Source organism: Strix uralensis, chromosome 21 (assembly GCF_047716275.1).
Source record: "Strix uralensis isolate ZFMK-TIS-50842 chromosome 21, bStrUra1, whole genome shotgun sequence".
Lineage (NCBI taxonomy): Eukaryota > Metazoa > Chordata > Aves > Strigiformes > Strigidae > Strix > Strix uralensis.
Window position 1 is genome coordinate 6,435,867 of NC_133992.1, and position 19,556 is coordinate 6,455,422.

At 45.1% G+C, this 19,556-nt stretch overlaps 1 protein-coding gene across 19 annotated transcripts in view; it reads right to left on the reverse strand.

The window, feature by feature from the left end:
* The window catches only part of DNM1 (dynamin 1), a 69,521-nt gene that overhangs the window by 26,617 nt on the left and 23,348 nt on the right, over positions 1-19,556 (reverse strand). For 13 of the 19 annotated variants that reach the window (XR_012631806.1, XR_012631808.1, XR_012631805.1 and 10 more), the window contains exons 2-14: positions 18,330-18,403; positions 17,011-17,160; positions 15,666-15,869; positions 15,063-15,161; positions 14,182-14,342; positions 12,936-13,078; positions 12,717-12,852; positions 11,461-11,528; positions 10,252-10,390; positions 2,135-2,221; positions 1,851-1,921; positions 1,339-1,390; positions 117-128 (exon numbers count right to left, since the gene is read on the reverse strand). Coding sequence is in view for 13 of the 19 variants with exons in the window: in XM_074890952.1 (XP_074747053.1) it covers positions 117-128; positions 1,339-1,390; positions 1,851-1,921; positions 2,135-2,221; positions 10,252-10,390; positions 11,461-11,528; positions 12,717-12,852; positions 12,936-13,078; positions 14,182-14,342; positions 15,063-15,161; positions 15,666-15,869; positions 17,011-17,160; positions 18,330-18,403 (1,396 nt within the window). In the remaining 6 variants the exon portion in view is untranslated. Of the gene's footprint in view, positions 1-116; positions 129-1,338; positions 1,391-1,850; positions 1,922-2,134; positions 2,222-6,884; positions 7,024-10,251; positions 10,391-11,460; positions 11,529-12,716; positions 12,853-12,935; positions 13,079-14,181; positions 14,343-15,062; positions 15,162-15,665; positions 15,870-17,010; positions 17,161-18,329; positions 18,404-19,556 lie in introns of all 19 variants that reach the window. The other 6 variants (XM_074890951.1, XM_074890956.1, XM_074890961.1 and 3 more) reach the window with 3 other exon arrangements.

Genomic DNA, 19,556 nt, shown 5'->3' on the forward strand with positions numbered 1-19,556 from the left:
GCCTTCCTCTCCACGTTCAGCAGCAGAGGGAATAATTTGTCTATGCACTGTTCTTGCCTTCCCAGATGCAACATTAATGTTCATTAGCACACCCTGCTGAGTGGCCTTCTACTCACCAGGATCTCATCCTGCAAAGGGGAACCATAGCAACAGCAGCAGAGCAGAGAGCAGGAGAGGAGCAAAGAGAGGAGAGATTGTTACTAGGAAAGCTGGAGCAGGAGAAGAGAGGCTCAAAAATAAAATAAATTGGAAGCTGGTACCAAATCTTTTACCCCAGGTGTTAACAAAAGCAACCCCCAATCCCCAAATAAAGTCTGCTAATGGGAAAGCCAAAGCACCTTACAAGGTAGATCCAGAGTTTGCCCTTTGTGTTCTTTTACACTCAGCAATTCTGCAAGGTATACTGCAGAAGATGGGGCTCCCTACAGCTGCTCCAAGATCCCATGAAATGGATGGTTGGCCAGCCCAACCTGCTGACCTACCTGCCTGCCAACAGTACTGAAACGGTCTGCATGTTTATGTGCAGGGAAAGGTGGTCAAACATGTTATAAAGAGGACTGATATCAGGAGAGAATGTCTTTAAAAAGACTGAGCAAAACCATTTGCTTCCGTTCTCCATGAAGCTGCTTGTAAGGCTTTGTTTCTACAAGATCTTCTAGCCCAGAGAGCCTTGCCATGTTCCCAGCAAATCTGGGAGAAAGTGTCATTAGCCCCTTTTTTAATTGTATGTACACTCCTTACAGCTCCTGAAGGAACAGGGAACTCCTCCCCTCCACTGCTGTCTTCTCCCATGGGTGTGTTCTCATACATACCCAGTGCAACCATGACTATAATGATCCTTTGTCTCCCTGTACAAAGGTTTAAGCATTTCCAGTGAAGTTTTCCAGAAGAGAGTCCATGAACTCTCTTGAAACCCCTTTCCAGAAAGTAGATACCACTGATGGGAAAGACAACTAGGAAAGACAATTCTGTACTGTAACAGTTCAGACCTAGTGTTCTGTACCCCTCACTTCAGCAGAAGAGTTATCAGAGCTAGTGAAGGAGCTCAAACAGGGATTTACACAATATTAATAGGGATTTCTACCAGAAAAGCAGAACCAGATCTTGATTATCAAGCATCCATTTCCCTCTACAACACTTTCTCTCCATTGCTGCTACATGCTCAGTTCTGACTAAGTGAACCTAAAACACTATCTTCCAGGTATAAACGGAGTTTGATGTGTAAAAAAAACCAACTTAGAGCACTGCTGCATCCAGCCCAGCACTTGTCCACCTGGTAGCTTCCAGGTAGCAAACACGTCCTTCTTGCAGCAGTGAAGGAGATGGAACTTGGCCTACCTGGTTGCCAGCTGCCTTCTTCTTGCTCATCTGGCTGCTCCTCTGCTGAGCACTGCAAACAACAGCAGAGACATTCAAAACTCCTCAGGCTCTTCTCGATCACCTGAATCCTGCTCCCATCAGATAGCTGCTACAGTGAGCTCATGCCCCTCATCACTGGCTTCCAAGCCTTGATAACCCAATCTATTTTCATCCGCTCTCTCAGGCTGGTCTACTCATCTTCTCACTCCCACCTGAACAACGCTTGGGTCACTAACCCTCCACAGCTTCTGCTTTTTTTCCCCCTGACACAACCCTAATACTCTAACTCCCCCTTCTACACATCCCTATTCTCCTCCCCAGCCTTACAATCCGGAGCCACTGAAAAACAAGCAATACTGAGAGCTGAACCACACGTTGGGACCACAGCATCTGCACCAGGGCCTTTGCAACCATTTACTGGAGCAGCTACAGGACAGAGCCACAGGAAAACACATGCAGAGAAGAGGAGGCACTAGGATGTGGGTGCTTACTTGGCAAAGCCAATGAAATCCTCATGGTTTGTGTTCATGTAAGCCAGCTCGATGTCTATTAGAAGCATGACCTGCCAAACAGAGGCACAGACAGAGCAAGACAGAGGTTAGTGATTGACACTGCTAGTAGTCAGGGGCAGACAGAGCCTTGTACATTGTTCATCTGATCAGCCCTCTGCTGCCAGACACCCCTTGGCTCAGGCTCCTCTAGCCTAGACTGTCCCTTCAAAGGTGTCCCCCACCCGACCCAATCCCTCCTCTTACACATACTCCTGATCCCCTACCTGATCTTTGGTCCTGCCTTCTCTCTCACGGATGTGAGTGGTAACAATCCTCTCCATCTCCTCACGAAGATGAGGGTACTGGCTGAGCTGCAGAAGAGAGAAAACACGTGCACATGGGAAAGGGAGGTATAAAGGGGGGAGCAGCCCCCCCACATGTATGCATGCTTACATACACCCTGCAATCATGTATTTTCAAGGGAAGTTCTAGAAAGCTGGACTTGCACACAGATGTTTCCAAGTTCCTGGAGGTCTGCTGGGGGAAAGTTCATTCCCTCTTGCTTTGGGCTTCACAGAAAAGCCTTTTACACTCCTGCAGCAACCTTTCTGCCTCACTGGAGGCCTGCTCCAAACCCACCACGTTCTTCCTGGCATGAGGCTCTTGACAAACTCCAGATATAAACACACTGCTTATTTCTTATTGGGTTTTTCCCATTAAAGTGAACAAATTCTCTAGATATTCAGCATCTCATTTTAGTCAGCTAAGTAGGTGAACAGCCTATTGCTACAACCTCCTAAATCCTATGGGAAGTCTCCCTGGGAAGTGGATCTCAATCCCCATTTGCTGAGGCACTATGTGAAAGCATCTGGCCCTCTCCATCAACATCTGCAAGCAGAGACAGGGGATCTGACCAACTCCAGGGTATGTGTCTTCAAGAAACACCATGCTCCAGGCACCTAGCTGCTTCTACCTGCTCTCCACCTGTACTGGGGGAGGATTACATAGCTGAGGCCTATATTCACATCATACCTACACCACTTTTTGGCACGTTACTGAGGGAATCCTTTTCCACCCAGACAAACAAAAGGACTTTACTAGTTGTGGTTCAAAAGAAGAATATCTACAGAGATCATACATGAGAAACACTTCCAAAATCAGCACCCTCTGGGTTTCACATGGCACCTACCTACTTGCCCAGATTCATAAGCCTCTAGTGATTTCAAGAGCAGTAACTGTACACTTCTCAGGTCAGGCCCAGCACAATCAAATGAAATTAATCCTCCAGACCCAGGATCTAGCCCTTTCTTCCCCACTTTGCCTATCCTCTGTGAAGTCATTTCCCTATTTTTTTTAATATTACCTCCAGTTTGACTATATTGTCAAACAGCATTTCCTAACATCAGTCCTTTATGTCCCCTCAAGGGGGTTTATGAAAAAAGAAATCTCATCTGTCCATGATCTGTACTACATTTGTTTTGTTCCTTCAGTTTACATGACAGCTTCTTAAACTGGTTTGGCCTTTTGTTCTGTATATATAAGCAATTATAACATGTTAGAAGAAACTGGCTCAAAGTGTGCAGCATCACTACTAGAAGCCAGGTTCCACACTAACCAGCCACAATATTCCTCACATCTGACTATAAGCGGTCTCAAACCTTTTCAACACCCTTGCAATCAAGCAAGTTGCAATAGCCTGGAACTGAAATTGAGGACTAGCTTTGACACTGCCCATTTTTCAAATGTGTGGTTTGTTTTGAAGGCCAATGACCCTACAGAGGCAGGAAAAAACAAGTGGAATTAGTGTTCCCCACCACCTTGTCTTGAAAGCACAAACTGGGTGTTCTCCATGATCTTTTTGGTTCAGGCAGCTGGTTGCTTCAGAGACACACAGGCAAAGCTTCCTGTTTCCTTTGGGGGGTTGGCAAAGGATAGATGGGCAAGTTATGTCTAACAGAAAAACAGGAAGTTGGAAAACCTCTAAGCAAGTCTCAGCTTCTCCACTTCAAATTAAAAAAAACAGTCAAACAAAAAACCACATCAAACCTCCCACCACCACCCCCCCTCCCAACCAGTACAAATGCACGCAAAGTGCAAAACAAGTTGTGGTTTATTCAGAACCCAGGTCATCCAGCAACATTCATGTGCAAAAATAAATTAACGGCATCAGTCCCCATGCAGGAGCTTCCAACCTCAAGCATGCACAGGAGAAGCAAGGGTGGGCAAGGAAAGAGGACACAGACAAGCCACAGAATGTCACACCACGAGGGAACATGCAGTAGGGCATAGAGGGACAAGGAGTTATCACCAGCAGTACAAACAGCACCCAGAAACGCCATGACTCTGAAAGACAGGAGAGCAGGCGACCCTTCAAGGGGTTAAGTCTGTCAGCCTGGGATCATGTCCCAGCTCAAGTGGGTTTTCAATCCTGTTTTAGCTGCATTTGCCTGTTCAATCAAAACACAAGCTTACAGCCCTCTTTGAAAACCAGTTTGTCCCAATGTTCCTTAGTTCCCTTTGCAGATTCCAGGAGTCCTTGCCAGCACACCAAAGATCAACCTTTAGCTGAAGGGTTGCTGACTTGCAAGACCTTCCTGCACTTGAGAGATGCTGCAGTGCAGTCTGGCACAGAAGGTTCCTGCTTTTGGAAAAACACTAGCTAGAACATATCCTCCTAAATGTAAGGGCTTACAGGCTTACATCAGCTTTCTGTTGATTTTGGAGCTAGTCTCCATTTAACCAACTGGAAGAAGCTCAGAATCAGGCCAGTCAGAACAGCTGTTAATGGCTACCTTCTCTTCAGCCCTCAGCTTTGTCTAATAGGCAAGAGGTAGTCAACTGCAAATCTCTTTTCATACAGGAAAGCTGTATTTCTGTAGACAACAGATGGGTTTGCCGCCTTCTGTGTTCTTTATTGATAGTCTCATATTATTCCATCTATGCAGCTTTACCAACTGCACATACAAAGATTTCTCCACCATCTGTGGTGAAATGAAATAATTGTGACAGCACACAAACAGTAACACACGATAGTTCAGGACAGCAACAAACCAAGGCTACAGGACTGTTAAGCTAATTCAAGAGATGTTAGCCCAAGCAGTGTTCCTTTCAAGAAGCCTTGCAGGACTTCTTGTGAGTTTAAAGGTTTGTTTTTGTCATCTGAAAGGCAGCATCAGTCCACAACACAGCGGGCTGTATATTACCTTACAATTAGCATCAGTCCTAAAGTAGCCTTTTTCAGATGCCTTCCCTAATTGCACATGCTCTTGTCCACATCAAGCAGTCAGGGCTATAACATGCAAGATAAATATCAGAAATTAACTAATGCCCCTGTGCTGTTACTACCTTATGCCATCAGAACCCATCTCAGGCTGGCTGCTATCCTAAAGTGGTGTATGGCAGTTACCTTCTACTCTTTCAGAGCAAGATACAGGCACGATTAAGCTTCTCACAAAACCTTCCTTTTATTTTCCAATACTATTGTATATATCTTCACTCAGGCAGTTATTTCTTATCTCTATTTAACATCTGCCTCCCTGGCCTTCCCAGCTTTTATTACAGCCATTAGTCTCCTACAGTGTCACTGCTACTATCACCTTCCTTACAGGATGTATCTTGGTTGCATTACCTTGGAACATCCTCACAGGCTCCTCCACCATGTCATGAATAAAATTCACTGAGCAAGCAGGTATCCAACCACTAATGATGTGGTCCGACAGAGAAACTGGAATTCAACACCCTTGAGGTTTTTATGATCCTTCTCCCTTCCCACCCAGAACAGACATCTCCAGCCAGATACAGAAAACAATGTAAGCAGTCAAACCCATCAAAATAAAAATCCACAAGAGAAACTGGCTGGAAAGGAGTTATTCTGCCTTGCCACATCAGTCCCCACAATCTGGCAACAGCAGAACTCTGCAAGAAATAGACTGAGCAGAACTCGGGGCACGTCAAAGATGTCTCCTTAACAGAAGTGGAGGCGCATATTCTTAAGTACAACACCTTCAATTCTTAACTTCCCTTCCTTCCCAATTTAGGGGTATACATTGGTGGGTCTGGCTGTAACCCTGAGGAAGGGAATTGTAATTTTCAAGTCCTAAAATAACTCATGACACAGCCTGTTCCAACTCAGTTTCCAGACCATACTTCTGTTGTGCCACAGGTTTCTGGCCCCTCACTGGCAAGTTTAACACTAATTGCCACATCTGCTTTTTTTTTTTTTTAAAGGAGGCATGTGGTGCCCCCTCCTGGAGGAACCAGCCTGGGAAACAAACCACTCCTGCCCCAGCCGCTGAGCAGTGTTGGACATGCTGCACTGCTGCTGCCCTCCCCTAGCCTAAGGCTTCACCTCCTGTGGTTCACAGCATACAAAGAAAAGTATCCACACTACCTCCCACTGAGCATAGTCCATGGAGCGAGATCAGCAGGAGAATGATGCAGAGGGTGTAATGCCTGGAAAAGCTTTTCTCCAAGTCTTCTGGGACAGTACTCTGTTGACTCTGAATGTCTCTTGCAGAACATCTTGCACCTCAAACTTCTAATCAACTGTTTTATATAGGCTATTGCTCAACATAGCTCTGCAGACAATGAAACTTGCTGACCACTCATGCTGTGGGGATGGGAGGTCTTTTTCTAGCTTTTTATCTTTTTTCTAGGGTATCTGGATTTTTTTTTTAAGCGAATCTCAGAAAAAAAACAAGAAGTTCCAAATGTGCAGGCAGCAGCACAGCAAATGGGGCTTGATCCACACTGAGATGAATGCCACTGAGCCGGAGAGAAGAAAACGCAATGCTAGAGTAATCCACTGGATTCCAGCTCACTGCTCAGCTGAAAAGCCCATGAGCTGACTTCTCTTGGCCTGCTTTCATACTGCTCTTATACCTGCAGGTTGCTGCTCTCCTTTAGATGCATCTTTCTACCCATTTTCTCTCACTAGGTTTGCTGGAGTTCCTGGGGCATGTGTGGAGAAACAGCATGGAAGTGTGTGGGAAGGGGGCGGGCATTGACCTTTCTTTGCATTGTTTGTTTCTTTACCTTTTCGCTACACTTTCTGATGGTGGATGTGAGCTCACTCACTACCATATCCACACACTTCAGACTCGGCTCCTTCAACTTCTGCACCTGCTTTTTCACTATGGCTTCAAAAGCGAGGTCAGGCGTGAAGAGACCCGTTCTGCATGGCAGGGGCAGGGTGGGAGGAAGCAACGAGGAAGAAGAAAGCGAAGCAGAGAAAGAGCAGGAAGGAGGAAGAAAGAGAAGGAAGGAAAAGGGAAAAGAGAGAAAACACAAGGCAAAATGAGAAGTGAGATTTTGGTTCATTCCATTAGTTTATTGAACCAGGTGAGCATTGCTATGGGGCCTGTGCACTGCCAAGTATCTGGAGAGTCTACAGGCAAATGGAAGTGACAAAGGGGAATGAGGTAGGAGTAGCTGGGCCAGTGAAATGGTGAGCTGTCAAGAGCAAGATGAATGGATGGAACCCCAAACGGCTCAAGTGATCTCCTCTTGAAGGAAAGCCTCTTTAGATTTTAAGACAAAGCTGCTTGCCACAGTGAGCCACTGTCTCTCTTCCCAGAGGCTCACCATGGCTCGTTTCCCTTTGTCTCAGCCATTCCCCTTTCCTTCCCACCACGGTTATCTCCCCTTCATGTTTTCCTTATTCCAGCTGCAGAAAGCCTGAACAGGAGCCCGGCTGTCTTGCAAAGGTCTGCCACTTGCATCTTGTTTTGGCAGAACTGAACTGATTTGATGTCTCTCAGTTTCAGGGATTCAGACAAACTGTCCCACTTATGGAGCATACTTCATCTCACTTGCCTTCCCTGCAACATTAACTTCCTCAGTAAGAACAGATGTACCCAGTATTTAGGAAAATGCAAACATGCTACAGGGCATCCATAGCTATATAAAGCATCTGTTCTGCCCCTGCTAACCTGTAGCATCAGATCCAATACAGGCCTATTGAGGTTTATAGGGAAATATTAATTTCCACTGATACTACTTAAGTGGCCTGTATTCTCAGTGGCTCCACTATGAAAGAGCAGAAAGTCCACAAAAACTAAAGTTACTAAAATATGGCCAAGATTAATCCAATTCAAGAATACTGCACCCAAAGAAGTTTTCCAGCACATCTTTAACACTTCAGAGCTTCTACCAGGATGCTCTTTGTTACACAATCTTGAGTGACTCGCTTTAGCATGGGGCGTTACTCCTCTGCAAGTGCTTTCAAGGGGGCAATGTCCCCCTGACATGGGAACGACATACTGCCTTTCTAAAGGTACAGTTAATAGTCAAACCTGGGGTGCCTACAGCTAACAACCAATCCAGGACTAGCTATAAATAACCACCACCTCATTTAAATCAGGGATTTCCCCCTTCACCTCATCTTTCACATGTCTGTGGATAACAGCTGCAAGACCCCAAGCAACACCAATATTAAAATAACCCTTCAACACATATTATAGGACCTACAACTAGTCTGCCTTTTAAGCAGCAGAGACTTGGAATACGTTACAGGATTCAGCTTCACCCAAGAGTCTCTCTCAAGGTGCCAACAATGCCCCTTTTGAGCAAAGCAAGGGCATTTCCAGAGTTAAGTTCACATCCTCTGACTCAGCAGCAGTTTCCTAATTCAGTTGCCCTGCTAAGCTCAATATACACTGTTTCCCCCACTTAAAAAAATCAGTCCCTTCCAGTACCTGAGCATTACCTGAATGACAATATCTTGTTTCTTCAGATACAAAATTGTAACTATGGCTACTAGAGCACACAGAGCAACTAACGCTGAAGTCAACCATCAAGTTCTTAGCAGTAGGAGCTAAGCTACAACAGAATGCTTTAATCCTGAATCTGTGACACTTCCTTCCCCCCATCCCTGTGGTCTCTTCTCCTCCCTTATTTCCCACCCTGCTGTACCCACCACCTGATCACTTGAGGAACCTGCTGCTGTCAGAACAGATGGTCTATTCTGAAATTGTCAGTAAAGAGGAAACAAAAAGAAACAATGAAGAAAGAAGTGGGAAATGGAGGGAATGATGCAAAGAGAAAAAATGAATGGGAGATTTTGAGTAGCAACCGATGAATAGAGAACAAATCAAGAGAAGCTTCAGAGGGCATGAAAAAGGAGGGCCCTTCTGATCCAGTTAGCAGGCGACTCTGGATACTTGGCAGCCCGAGGGCCTGTGCTTACCTGTCGCCAGGCTCTAATGGCAATTTTCTGGGTGCTCCCCACAGTCACACACCCCGAGAGAGGACAGCGGGACAGAAAAAGGAAGCTCCTCCAGCACTCTAGAAACCTGAGCAATCTCTCACTACTTTCCCAGTCTGTCCTGGGGGGGCAAAGCACGTGCCCGCATGCCTGAGTCCTTCTACAGAGGCTCCTGGCCCTAAGGACTAGGCACTGCTACAAGCAATGGCAAGTATCACCACTTCGGCACCTTTCCCCACCCTTGCAGGGACAGGGTGTCAGACTCTCCAGACACCTCCTGCAATGTCCATTTACCTGCACCTGAATAGCCAGTGGCGATTCCAGTCTCCAGTGCCCATACCACCAACCTAACTGAGGTGCCTTTTCACCAGCACCTAGTCCTGCCTGAAGCAGCAAGCCATGGCTGAGAGGAATGGCACAAGTCTTTACCTTGCTGCCTTTCGACCCCAACCTCAGAAACAAAAGGTGCCATATCCAAAGGGCATAATCAAGGCAGGTTCCCTCCCTCAGCCCCAACAAACAACAGTATGGATCCCAAAGGGCAAAACCTAAAGCCCCCTCAGAGAGAGCAGGAGGACCCCAGAGGTTGATGGACAGTTCTAACTTGCTTCTCCTCAGCCATGTGCTGCTCTTCCAGAACAGGATATGGACCAAGCCAACCAGAAACCAAGCCAAACACCACAGGAACATTTCCCTGCAATACAGCCCACAGCTATAACTGCTGCAGTCTCTGAAGTTCAGCCCCATACACCCCCACCAGCAGCACTCAAAGGCTAGTTTGGGATTAACCCTCTCACTTCTACAAGAACAGAGGGGACAAAATTTAAATCCCAGTTTCCAGCTTGGAAAAAAAACCCCAGATACTAAATTTCAAGTCAAATGTGGCCGCATAAGAAATACCCTTGGTTTTAGAAGGAATTAGGAGTCATGCTACAGAAGAAGGGTGGCGGGGACATCTCCAGCACCCCTCAGCTCTAAAACATTCAGGGAGCAGGGCCATAGTCCATGTCCCACAGGGCTTCTTGTTTGGCTTGTTGGCTGGATGGCCCCAGGCTGGTACCACTCAGGTCTAGTCATGCTGAGGAGGTGGTTAGAAACACCGAGTGTGGCTGCAGGCAAGTCCCTGCCCAGGTCACAATGCTGCGCTGCAGCCAGCGAGGGGGTGGAAGGTGCCAGCTCCATGCTGCCTCTGGTTACCTTCTTGGTGCACTGTCTAACGGTATTGATTAACTCCGAAATGACCATGTCCACGCATTTCAGGCAAGGTTCTTTAATCTTCTTCACCTGCTTTTTCACAATGGTCTCAAAGGCCATGTCGGGTGTGAAGAGACCGGTTCTAAACACCCAGGGTGGGGACAAGACAAGGCAGGAGGGTGAGAAGGGGCAAGGAGAATGTCACAGCGTTACACACACATCTTGGAGAAGGCACCGCCATCACTGAAACCCGGCACGTGGGGCTGGGGAGTGTCATGTCTCCTGGACAAGCCCTGACTGGAGTCCATGGAAAATGGGGGACGCATGGCACCTCCCAGGAAGGAGGTGCTGAGGGAAAAATGGATCCCAGCTGGACAGCCATGGCCAAGCCACCATTTCACCTCAGCCACCAGGCCTAAGGGTGTCAGGGGCTGATCCCTCTGCAGAATATTTGACTTCAGAGTTGTGCAGCAGATGGGAGGCCTTTTCTGAAAGATTTTTCTTAACGATTAGGACACTAACATCTGATACCCTTTATCAAGCTCAGCTAGTGACTGAGCAAACGAAAGGAATGAAAATAAATCTAGGTCAGTATTTGTTCACATCCCAGTATGCAGGAAGGGATCTCACAGGCACCAGACCCTGCCCACCTTCCCAGGAGCAGCACAGCTCAGGGTCTCAGGGCTGTGGTTTCTGACAGCTAACCTCCACTGAGGGGAACACAAGAACGTTTGCTAACTACATCCTGGGGACACTGGGATCCTGGTGATGGGCACCCCAATGCTCCCTCAGATCTCTAGGGAAGGAGGTGCTTGGTATCAACAACTGTTTTGAACAACTGACTGTTGGTTAGTATGGAGGCAGAAAGTGAAAACCAACATTTTAGTTTTAACTAAATGAAGGAGTAATATGGGCTTGCATCCCTCTTTCTATCCTTTCTTATGTCAAGACACAAGAAGGAGAGAGAAAGTGTCTAGTCACAAAGGCAGTTTTACCTTTTAGGCTTCTGCGACTCTCACATGGGAAGAGAAAGAAAACTGACTTGAATGATTGCCCCTACTCCCAGACTCAAGCCACCGGGGTGGTCCAAGGAGCTTATCCCTCCCCTTCAGCTGACCTACCGTACCTCTGAAGTCTTCAACTCCATGCGGAAGGTCTAGAGGTATTTACAAGGCTATGCAGCCAATGGTCTGCCTAGTGCGTGATACGTGCCTGATACCATGGATGTTCTTGATGGCATAGCTGATCTCCCGCCGCAGCTCCTTCTCATCAAACTCCATCTGCACCAAGAGAAAATTGTATCAGAAACTGTTCAACACTTACTTACGCAACCCCAGGATACACAACAGCATGCTTTACAGAGAAGAGGTCCCATGCCAGCACCATCACATGACAGATGAGATATTAGCCCAAGTGTTGCATACAGAGTCCAGCCATAAAGCTTCTATTGCCAATGCAGACATCCTCAACAAATACGAATAGCCAAGGGCCTACATTTACAGATGCCAAGCCCCAGCAGCTCTCAAGGAGCTTCTTTGAGATAAAGCAATAGGACTGAAGTGCTAGATTGCTTTCTAAAACAAACTGTTTTGTCTCCCAAGATTTAGCGTGAAGTCTTGGCAGCTGTTTTTTCAGTGAACATCACAAACAGATTTACAATGGAGATACAAAAATGTATTATCCCATGCAAGGCAGGCTCTTGTATTTAATTAAAAAGGCCTCATCCTATTCAAATGCAAAAAAAAAAGGAAACAAGATGTAGAAAATCCAAGAATGGAATGATTTGGCTCTCAAGTCTGTTCCAACTGACATAAAAAAAGTTTTTCCATACCACTTCTAATCAGGCTAATGTACTCTGCCATCCAAGAAAACTATCATTCAATAAAAATCCTCTTCAACTATTATGACAGCAGAACCGTTTCTACACTGTTCCCACCTCTAGGCCATTGACAGGGGAGAGACAGAAGTAATCCCAGGTATATCTACACCCTCTTTCCTGCTTCTTGCATATCAGGGCAACTTTAGGTCTAGTCTGGTGCTCAGGATCAAGGAAGTATAAGTTTCAGCACCGTTTGTACTATGTGAAATTCAGTCAAAGTAGCTTTGATGCAACAGATCTGCAAGGACATTCAGTCATTGATTTACTATTGTTTATGTTAAAGGAAGATATTTGCACATTTATTTTAGCATATATGAATTGAGCCAAAGAAATATTGTAATTTAACTAAGAGAAGGTTAAGTACTCTCACAAGGACAGGGACCAAGGGAAAGGTCAGTACTATGGGAAGGCTCCAATAAGAGAGACAAAATAAATAAGAAAGGTGATAAAATGAAAAACATGAAACAAAGTAGACAAAGGGAAAGACAGATGATCAAAGATACCAAGAGGAGTAAGGACACAGACAGAAGAGGTAACAGACAATAGGCAAGATGACAGTGTGGATCTCAGCAGCACAGGGAAACAGTACCTTCACCAGTTCAAAGGGGAAACGCTCATGGAAGATGCGGTTAATCCTAGCTCCTCCTGACAGCTCATAGGTATCAATTTGGTCTCCAGAGCCTTCAATGCGTTTCTCAAAGTCCACAGCAAACTGCTGGACCATCCTGAAAGAAAACAAAAAGCATGAAGTAGAAGCCATGGCTGAGCAGTCACCTCCAGGCAGGGACACGCAGCTGAGGCCACTTACTGAAGCAGAGCTTTGGTCTTGCGAGCAGGGTCATCAGGGCGAAAGTTCTTGTACTCCTCCACCTCCTTCTCAATGGAGAGAAGCTGGCTTTGGAGCTTGTTCCGCAGCCCTGGCAGGGTGTCACGGATGTGGTTGGTCAATTGCTGCACAAGAAGAAGGTTTAAGATGATAATAAGCCTCTAGGTGGTTACTGGGAAGAGTATGCTACCTCCGCACCACAAAATACAGGGGGATGCTCCTCTCTTCTGCGTTCAATCCTTCTGAGTGGTCCTAATACAAAGTTTATCCCAGCACATATACCAGTTACGAGCTCGGTGTATCCTGCCTCCCCAGCTCCTACATATTGCACCCCTGTATTCCTGACCTTCATTTTGCCTTCTAGTCTGGTACAAAACTCCCGTTCATACAAGCCTGTTGTCTCCAATCCAAGAATAAGTTTCACATACAAGCATTAGCATTTGATAACTACACCAGGGTAAAGGCTATTCTGTCTTCAGATTAGCACACCACTGACACCCAAGATGGTGGTTAAGTCCTTTTTCAGTGATAAGGGTGACAAGGAAAGGTGGAAGGAGCCAAAGCCACTGATGAGGCTCTAATAAGAGGGTTTCCACAGAGCACAGCTGTGGAAAACTCCAGTTTAAGGATGAATATTTAATTAAGGAGGAAAAAAGACAAAGTAACTCTTCAGTTAAAGGAGTATTTCAAGGGAGGAGAGAGGGAAGCAACAGTAAGTTGCTACTGTACAAGACAGGAGATAAGACAGCCTTAATAGATGGAAAAATAACTACCAGTATCATATTTAAATCCATCTTTGCAGCTTACTGTTAGGTACAGAGACCACTAGAAATTTAGAAGGTATCTTTTAGCTTAACCAGAAGGACCTTGCATTCTGATAGTGTAAATGCCATGAACCAACTACTGATTTTGCACCAGTGTCACAGAGGATAAAGCAGTGCTCTGGCTGCAGTGTGTCTGCCCCATTATTGGCCTTAACGTGTTTCACTGTATCAGTATTACACAAGTCAGGCAAACTTCATAGGACTTGGCACCAAAATGCCTTTTATGGTTCAGAGGCGGAAGACTTAACCGATCTTCTCACTGCAGCCAAACAATTTAAAGTATTTATTAGTTTGTTGACCAAATCTTAGCTTTTCCTGTATTCTTCTACTTCAGCAGAGCCCTGATGGCCAGCCTAGCCATCCTTGTGACATAGTGGGCAGCAGTTCTTAACTCTTGACAGTACCTGGTTCAATACTTTCTGCAGGTAGGGGGTTCCCATGCGATCAGCCATGTGTCTGTAGGCTGGGTGGGAGAGAAAAAATTTTCTCTCTGCAGCCAGAGCTGCCTGAATGTCCTTCTTGCCATCAATGTCCTTCTGACTTCTGTTGACTACACCAATGTAACCTGTAACAGTGGGGTTAGAGATCAGATGGTTCCAAGGATGAGAATGTAAACAGGACTCAGACCAAGAGGGAAGTTACCCAGCTGGCAGCACTGCAAAAGGGGAATTCTAGTTGCAACACGTTATTAGGAACAAATTGAAAGAGTTTAAAACTAGAATTTCCTCTGAACGGCCCAGGTTCTGATATTTCTGTATGCAGAACAAAAATAACTATGCAACTGAGAATTAGCCTATTTATTACTGTCCCCCCAATCACAAAGCATACCCTAGTATCATTCATTTGAGACTCTTCTGTTAAAGTCCTTAGGATAGGTACTTTGCTATGGCTATACACAGCATGTACTGCTGTGTCCACAATTATTTCAACTGATATACTATGGTGATCTCATCTAGACAAAACACAAGGAGTCTTTTAGACAGAAGTTCCATTTTTGCAGCTTGCCTTATTAAAAGAAGGAAAGACAAAGTAAATGTAAGGATAAGGCTATGCTTCTGCTAGGACTACATATCAAGGTGTGAATACTTAAAAAGTTCCCATTAACAGCTTGACTGATCCCTGTTCCCCAACTTCTCAGCTCCAGCTTGGAACAGAGATGGCTTAACCACAAGTTGTAACAGATGTTGCAGGAAGGGGATGCACTGGAGGAAGGGGATGAGGCCAGGACACCTCACACACGGAAAACAGAGGAAGGAGATCACGGACAAAGCATGGGGAAAAATACCTCTACGAAGAGGAAGTAATTTATTTTCTAATACATCTCGTGCATCAGTTCCTTCATCCATAAGATCCAGCTTAGTGATGACTCCAATAGTGCGTTGCCCTATGGAAAAAACACAAACATACGAGTTGTTTACTTGATCAAGAAAAATTTTCCTCTGTTCAGAGCTTACATATTGCCCAACTTGGTTACTCAAGGGCCTGAACTCAAAATATTACAGTTCCTATCATGTCCAAGAGGCCACAAGAGCAAAATAGACAATCAAGCTCAGTTCTCACTTATATCCTGCTGAAACATGCACATGCTATGACACAGCAGAGAGGGATTTTAGTGCAGATTTTCCTACTTTTCTCCAGGCAGAATGCAGATGACTAAACGAAAGGAAATCCTTCATCACTTCAGAAATGGGGCTCAGAAAGGAAGAGGGGAATAACAAAAATTCTATTACAATAACTGTTGACACTAACACCACTCAGAAGAATGCCTGAAGATACAACCCAAGACAACAGGCAGGAGCCCACAGCTACTGGGCTAATCACAACCAAAAGGTAAAAGGAAAATCAGACCACTGTCTAGTAATGTCATGCTCAATTAAGAGATATTTACCTTGAGGATCCACCTCCTTTGCAATCTTCAGGGCATCAGAATTGGCCAAATCGGAGTTGGCTGGGGATACTGCCAGGATGAGGCAATTCTCTTTGGTGACAAACTGCATGAGCATATCTCGGATCTGAAACTCGATGTCAGGGGGCTGGTCCCCTACTGGAACTTTTGTCATACCCGGTAGATCCACCAAGGTCAGGTTCAGGACTAGACATAGGAAACAGGAGATAGCACAAGCGAGTGGTGAGGTAGGAACGTTCTGGTCTATAAGTACCACCTGTAGCTTTAGTGTCTCCAATATACAATAGGCATAACAGATGTACACACAGAATCACACAGAGCTTCCTCGTTCCTTTTTGTTACTGCTTAGTAAGAACTAGTTGCTAGCTGTTACTAGTTGTGATTGTCAATGTTCTCATCACCCTTCCCTTTAAACCACTTATTTTCACACTGATCAGGGAAACTGTGTCCTCAAAGTCCTTCTACATATGCTACACTGAAAGGGCAGGGATGACAGTACGTTTTTTCACTTCATAACAAAGACAGGAGACAGAAGAGTTGGTTCCACTCATTAAGAGTTGTCGCTGGTATTGAAGAGCTCAGTCCTGCCACCCTTATTCAAGGGAGGCTCCGGTCAAAGTCAGCTGGGCCTTCTCCTGAAGGTCTACAATATGCAGCCCTATAACTGTTCAATTGTCTCGCTGAGACAAAAAAAAAAACCCAACTAAAAATCAAGCGCGAGTTCTACCCAGCCAAATGCTTTCTAGCACTGAGCTGCTGATTTCCAAAAAATGCCCATACAGCTGCTCACATTTAAAGAACTGGCAAATTTGGGACTATGTCACTCCCTTTTTAAAGCAGAATTCTTCCACTGATATCAGCTATGTATGACACAGGCACCACCTGAAGAGAACTACACAAAGTAGTTTTTACTATTTACATGCAAACAGAAGACAAGTGCTCTTCGAGAAAGCCACTCTCTCCGTCAATTTTTTTTTGTTCCATTTATTTGCCCAATAAAGCAGTAGCAGAAAGCAGGAAGAGACAGCAGCTCTTCGCTGTAATGCCCATACTGATGGAAAGGAACAGCCTCAGGAACAAGTTTCTGCACAGACCTCAGTTACTTCAAGAAGTTGTTCTGCTAGCAGTCAGCTACTTCAGCTGGCAGACAAACCTGTTTTAGCAGTATGGCTAAGGCTGGCAGTTTGATACAGCATGGCCCAGGCACATGGAAATTACAGTCAAAACCATGCACACTCCCCGTTTCATCTCTGTTCTTTCTGTCTTCATGACAAAGCAGCAACCTGCCTCATCTATCTCCTGACTCAGATGCTGCATTAGGACTCACCATGGGGAGAGTAGACTCGAAGGTTGATGGGCACAGGTGAAATCCCTTTGTTGGAGCCAGTAACACGATCCGTTTCAGCCTCAATCTCCAAACGGACCTCCTCAAAATCAGTGAACTTCTTTCCTTTGCAGTGTAGGAACTCACCATATTCTATTTAAACAGAAGCAGAGAGTCAGAAGTAGTCACTGAAATCAGAGAAACACTCAAAGTGTAATGAAAACATCATGTCCCAAAGCAAAACAAAAAACAGTTGAAGGGATGAAGGCTGGCAAGGGCCTTTCCCACTAGGACTTGGCAGGTTGGCATAAAAGTTACTTCAGTCATGTTATCTGATCAGCATCTGAGAGAATTCATCTGAGGCCAACATCTTCACAACCCAACTTTTATCTCAGCAGAGGTGGCATTCTCACTTACCTTCATTCAAGTAATAATCCAGGACCTTCTCTGTTGATACTAAGCGAACTTAGCACGCACCTGCCTGCAGCAGCAGTGACTTCCACAGCTACACTGGGAGATACCCTGGTACTCAGGAGAACTTGGACTAGCTCTGTATTAAAGTGCTGGGAGTAAGTAACAGTCTCATTATGTAATGAGAACAGACTCAAGAGCAAAAAACCAAAACCTTCTCTTGACATGGTTTTGAACTGGCTGGTGGTTGGGGTTTAAGTGTCAGTCTTTGAATAGGCAAACCAATCCAAGAACCCTCTGTTTTAATTTTAAAAGCCTAAAAGTCAAATTGTCTCCTTACTGTAGACAAGAGGACTGCCATGGATAGATAAAGTTCATCTGGCAAAAGAGGAAAAGTATCTTGAAACATTCACTTGTCAACTCCTGGATGAGATCTTAACTTACATTAAGGAGAATGGTAGTGAAAATATCCTGCAAGTTGTAGCAAAACCAGTGAACTGCCCAGAACTCTGTAGTTTATTTTCCAGACCCCAGTGTTCTCACACTGGGTTTTCAGTACATTACATTATCTCACCCCCTTATTTCAGTAGATTATCAGAAGGGTCATCTGGCTTTTAGGTCTTACCCACTCATACGAGTCACAGCTGCACAGGTAACAGAAAATTGCGGTAAGTGTACGCATGGAGCCTTGCCTAATAAATTAAAACAAAAAAAACTTAAGAAGCACTTTGCTTCTGAACACTTAATGCATCAGATGTTAAATAGGTAGAACTGAAAACCAGCTGCAGATCATTTTTACTGGGGAAAACTCATTTATTTTTTCCACACTGAGCAGTGCCACCGATCAAGCAAGACCCTTCTTGACTAAGACAGCAATCCAGCTGGACACACAGGGAAGGTAGCTCACATACCCGTGCTGGAGTTCACCAGCTGCAGGACCAGCGGGCGTCTGGTTACGATGCCAGATCCACGTGGCAGAAAGTCCCTGAAATGAAACAGGAAGTTTCAGATGAGTGAATGATTGTTTCCTTCCCTTTTCACAGCTTTTCTGCTTCTATAAGCATACAGGGATTCCAAGAGGGAGACTCAGCCACAGGCACAAAAAAGTTTAAGACGCTAAAAACCAAGTGCTCCTCCTTAAGGAGGATAAGAGCTTGTTCTCCTGAAGAAGCCTATACTCACAGCACATCCCCTCTAATCCTGTAACACGTATAGCTCCTTCAGCTGAAGTTCCAAGCTAACAGGCCCATTCAATACATGTCTGTACTTTGGAAAAAAATAATATATTTCATCAGAAAGAGAAGTTGAAGCAGAGCCTGAAAACTAGCATGTATATTGTCAAAAGGAGGCAATTACCTGAACTATAATAAAATCACTCACGCCCTGCACTTTGGGACTTGAGAAGATACCATTGTTCCAGCATGCAAACACCATACAATACATCTGAAAGATTAAACAGCAGTCAAAGGCTTGCTCCACCCAGGGTTTCTCCTGGATAACTACTCAAGACATAAGTATTGCCAAGGCAAAAGCAGCAGCTTCATTCTATATTCACAAGAATCCTGAATTTTTGTGTACTTCAAATCATTTCAAAGGAAGAAAGCCTTCCACTACCCTTCTCCAAATGCTGACTTAGCAGCCACAGCCCACAAGTTCTCCTTTGCTTTTTCTTTTACCAAATCCAAGTGCTTTGAGCAAAGCTAGGCATGTTCTCTGCATCTGCTGATGACCTTGCTAGTTTGTGGCCTGGTTTTCAAGTACTCAGCTGTTCACATGGCTCTTCAAGAACCACTGAGCATTTCTGAAAATATGATCAATTGCTTCCCTGCCTAGTGGGAGAAGCATCACTTCAAAACATGGTTCCTACAGTATGAATATCGGGGGGTTTATTAAAAGAAGTCCTACCTACATCGCTGGGATTCTGGTGCACAATCTTCCCTCTCTTGATAGATGGGGCAATGAATAATTTTACTAATTCAGTAAGGACTAACTGCTCTGGTGAGTGAGGAATCCAGGGCTACCCATTTTGAGCATCTTGCTCTTTAGTCTTGCATGAGTTTAAGACTGACAAAGGGTGTGAAGATGAGGAATGAGCTTTTAACACATCAAACAAGGACTTGAGCAGTTTTGTTTCAGCT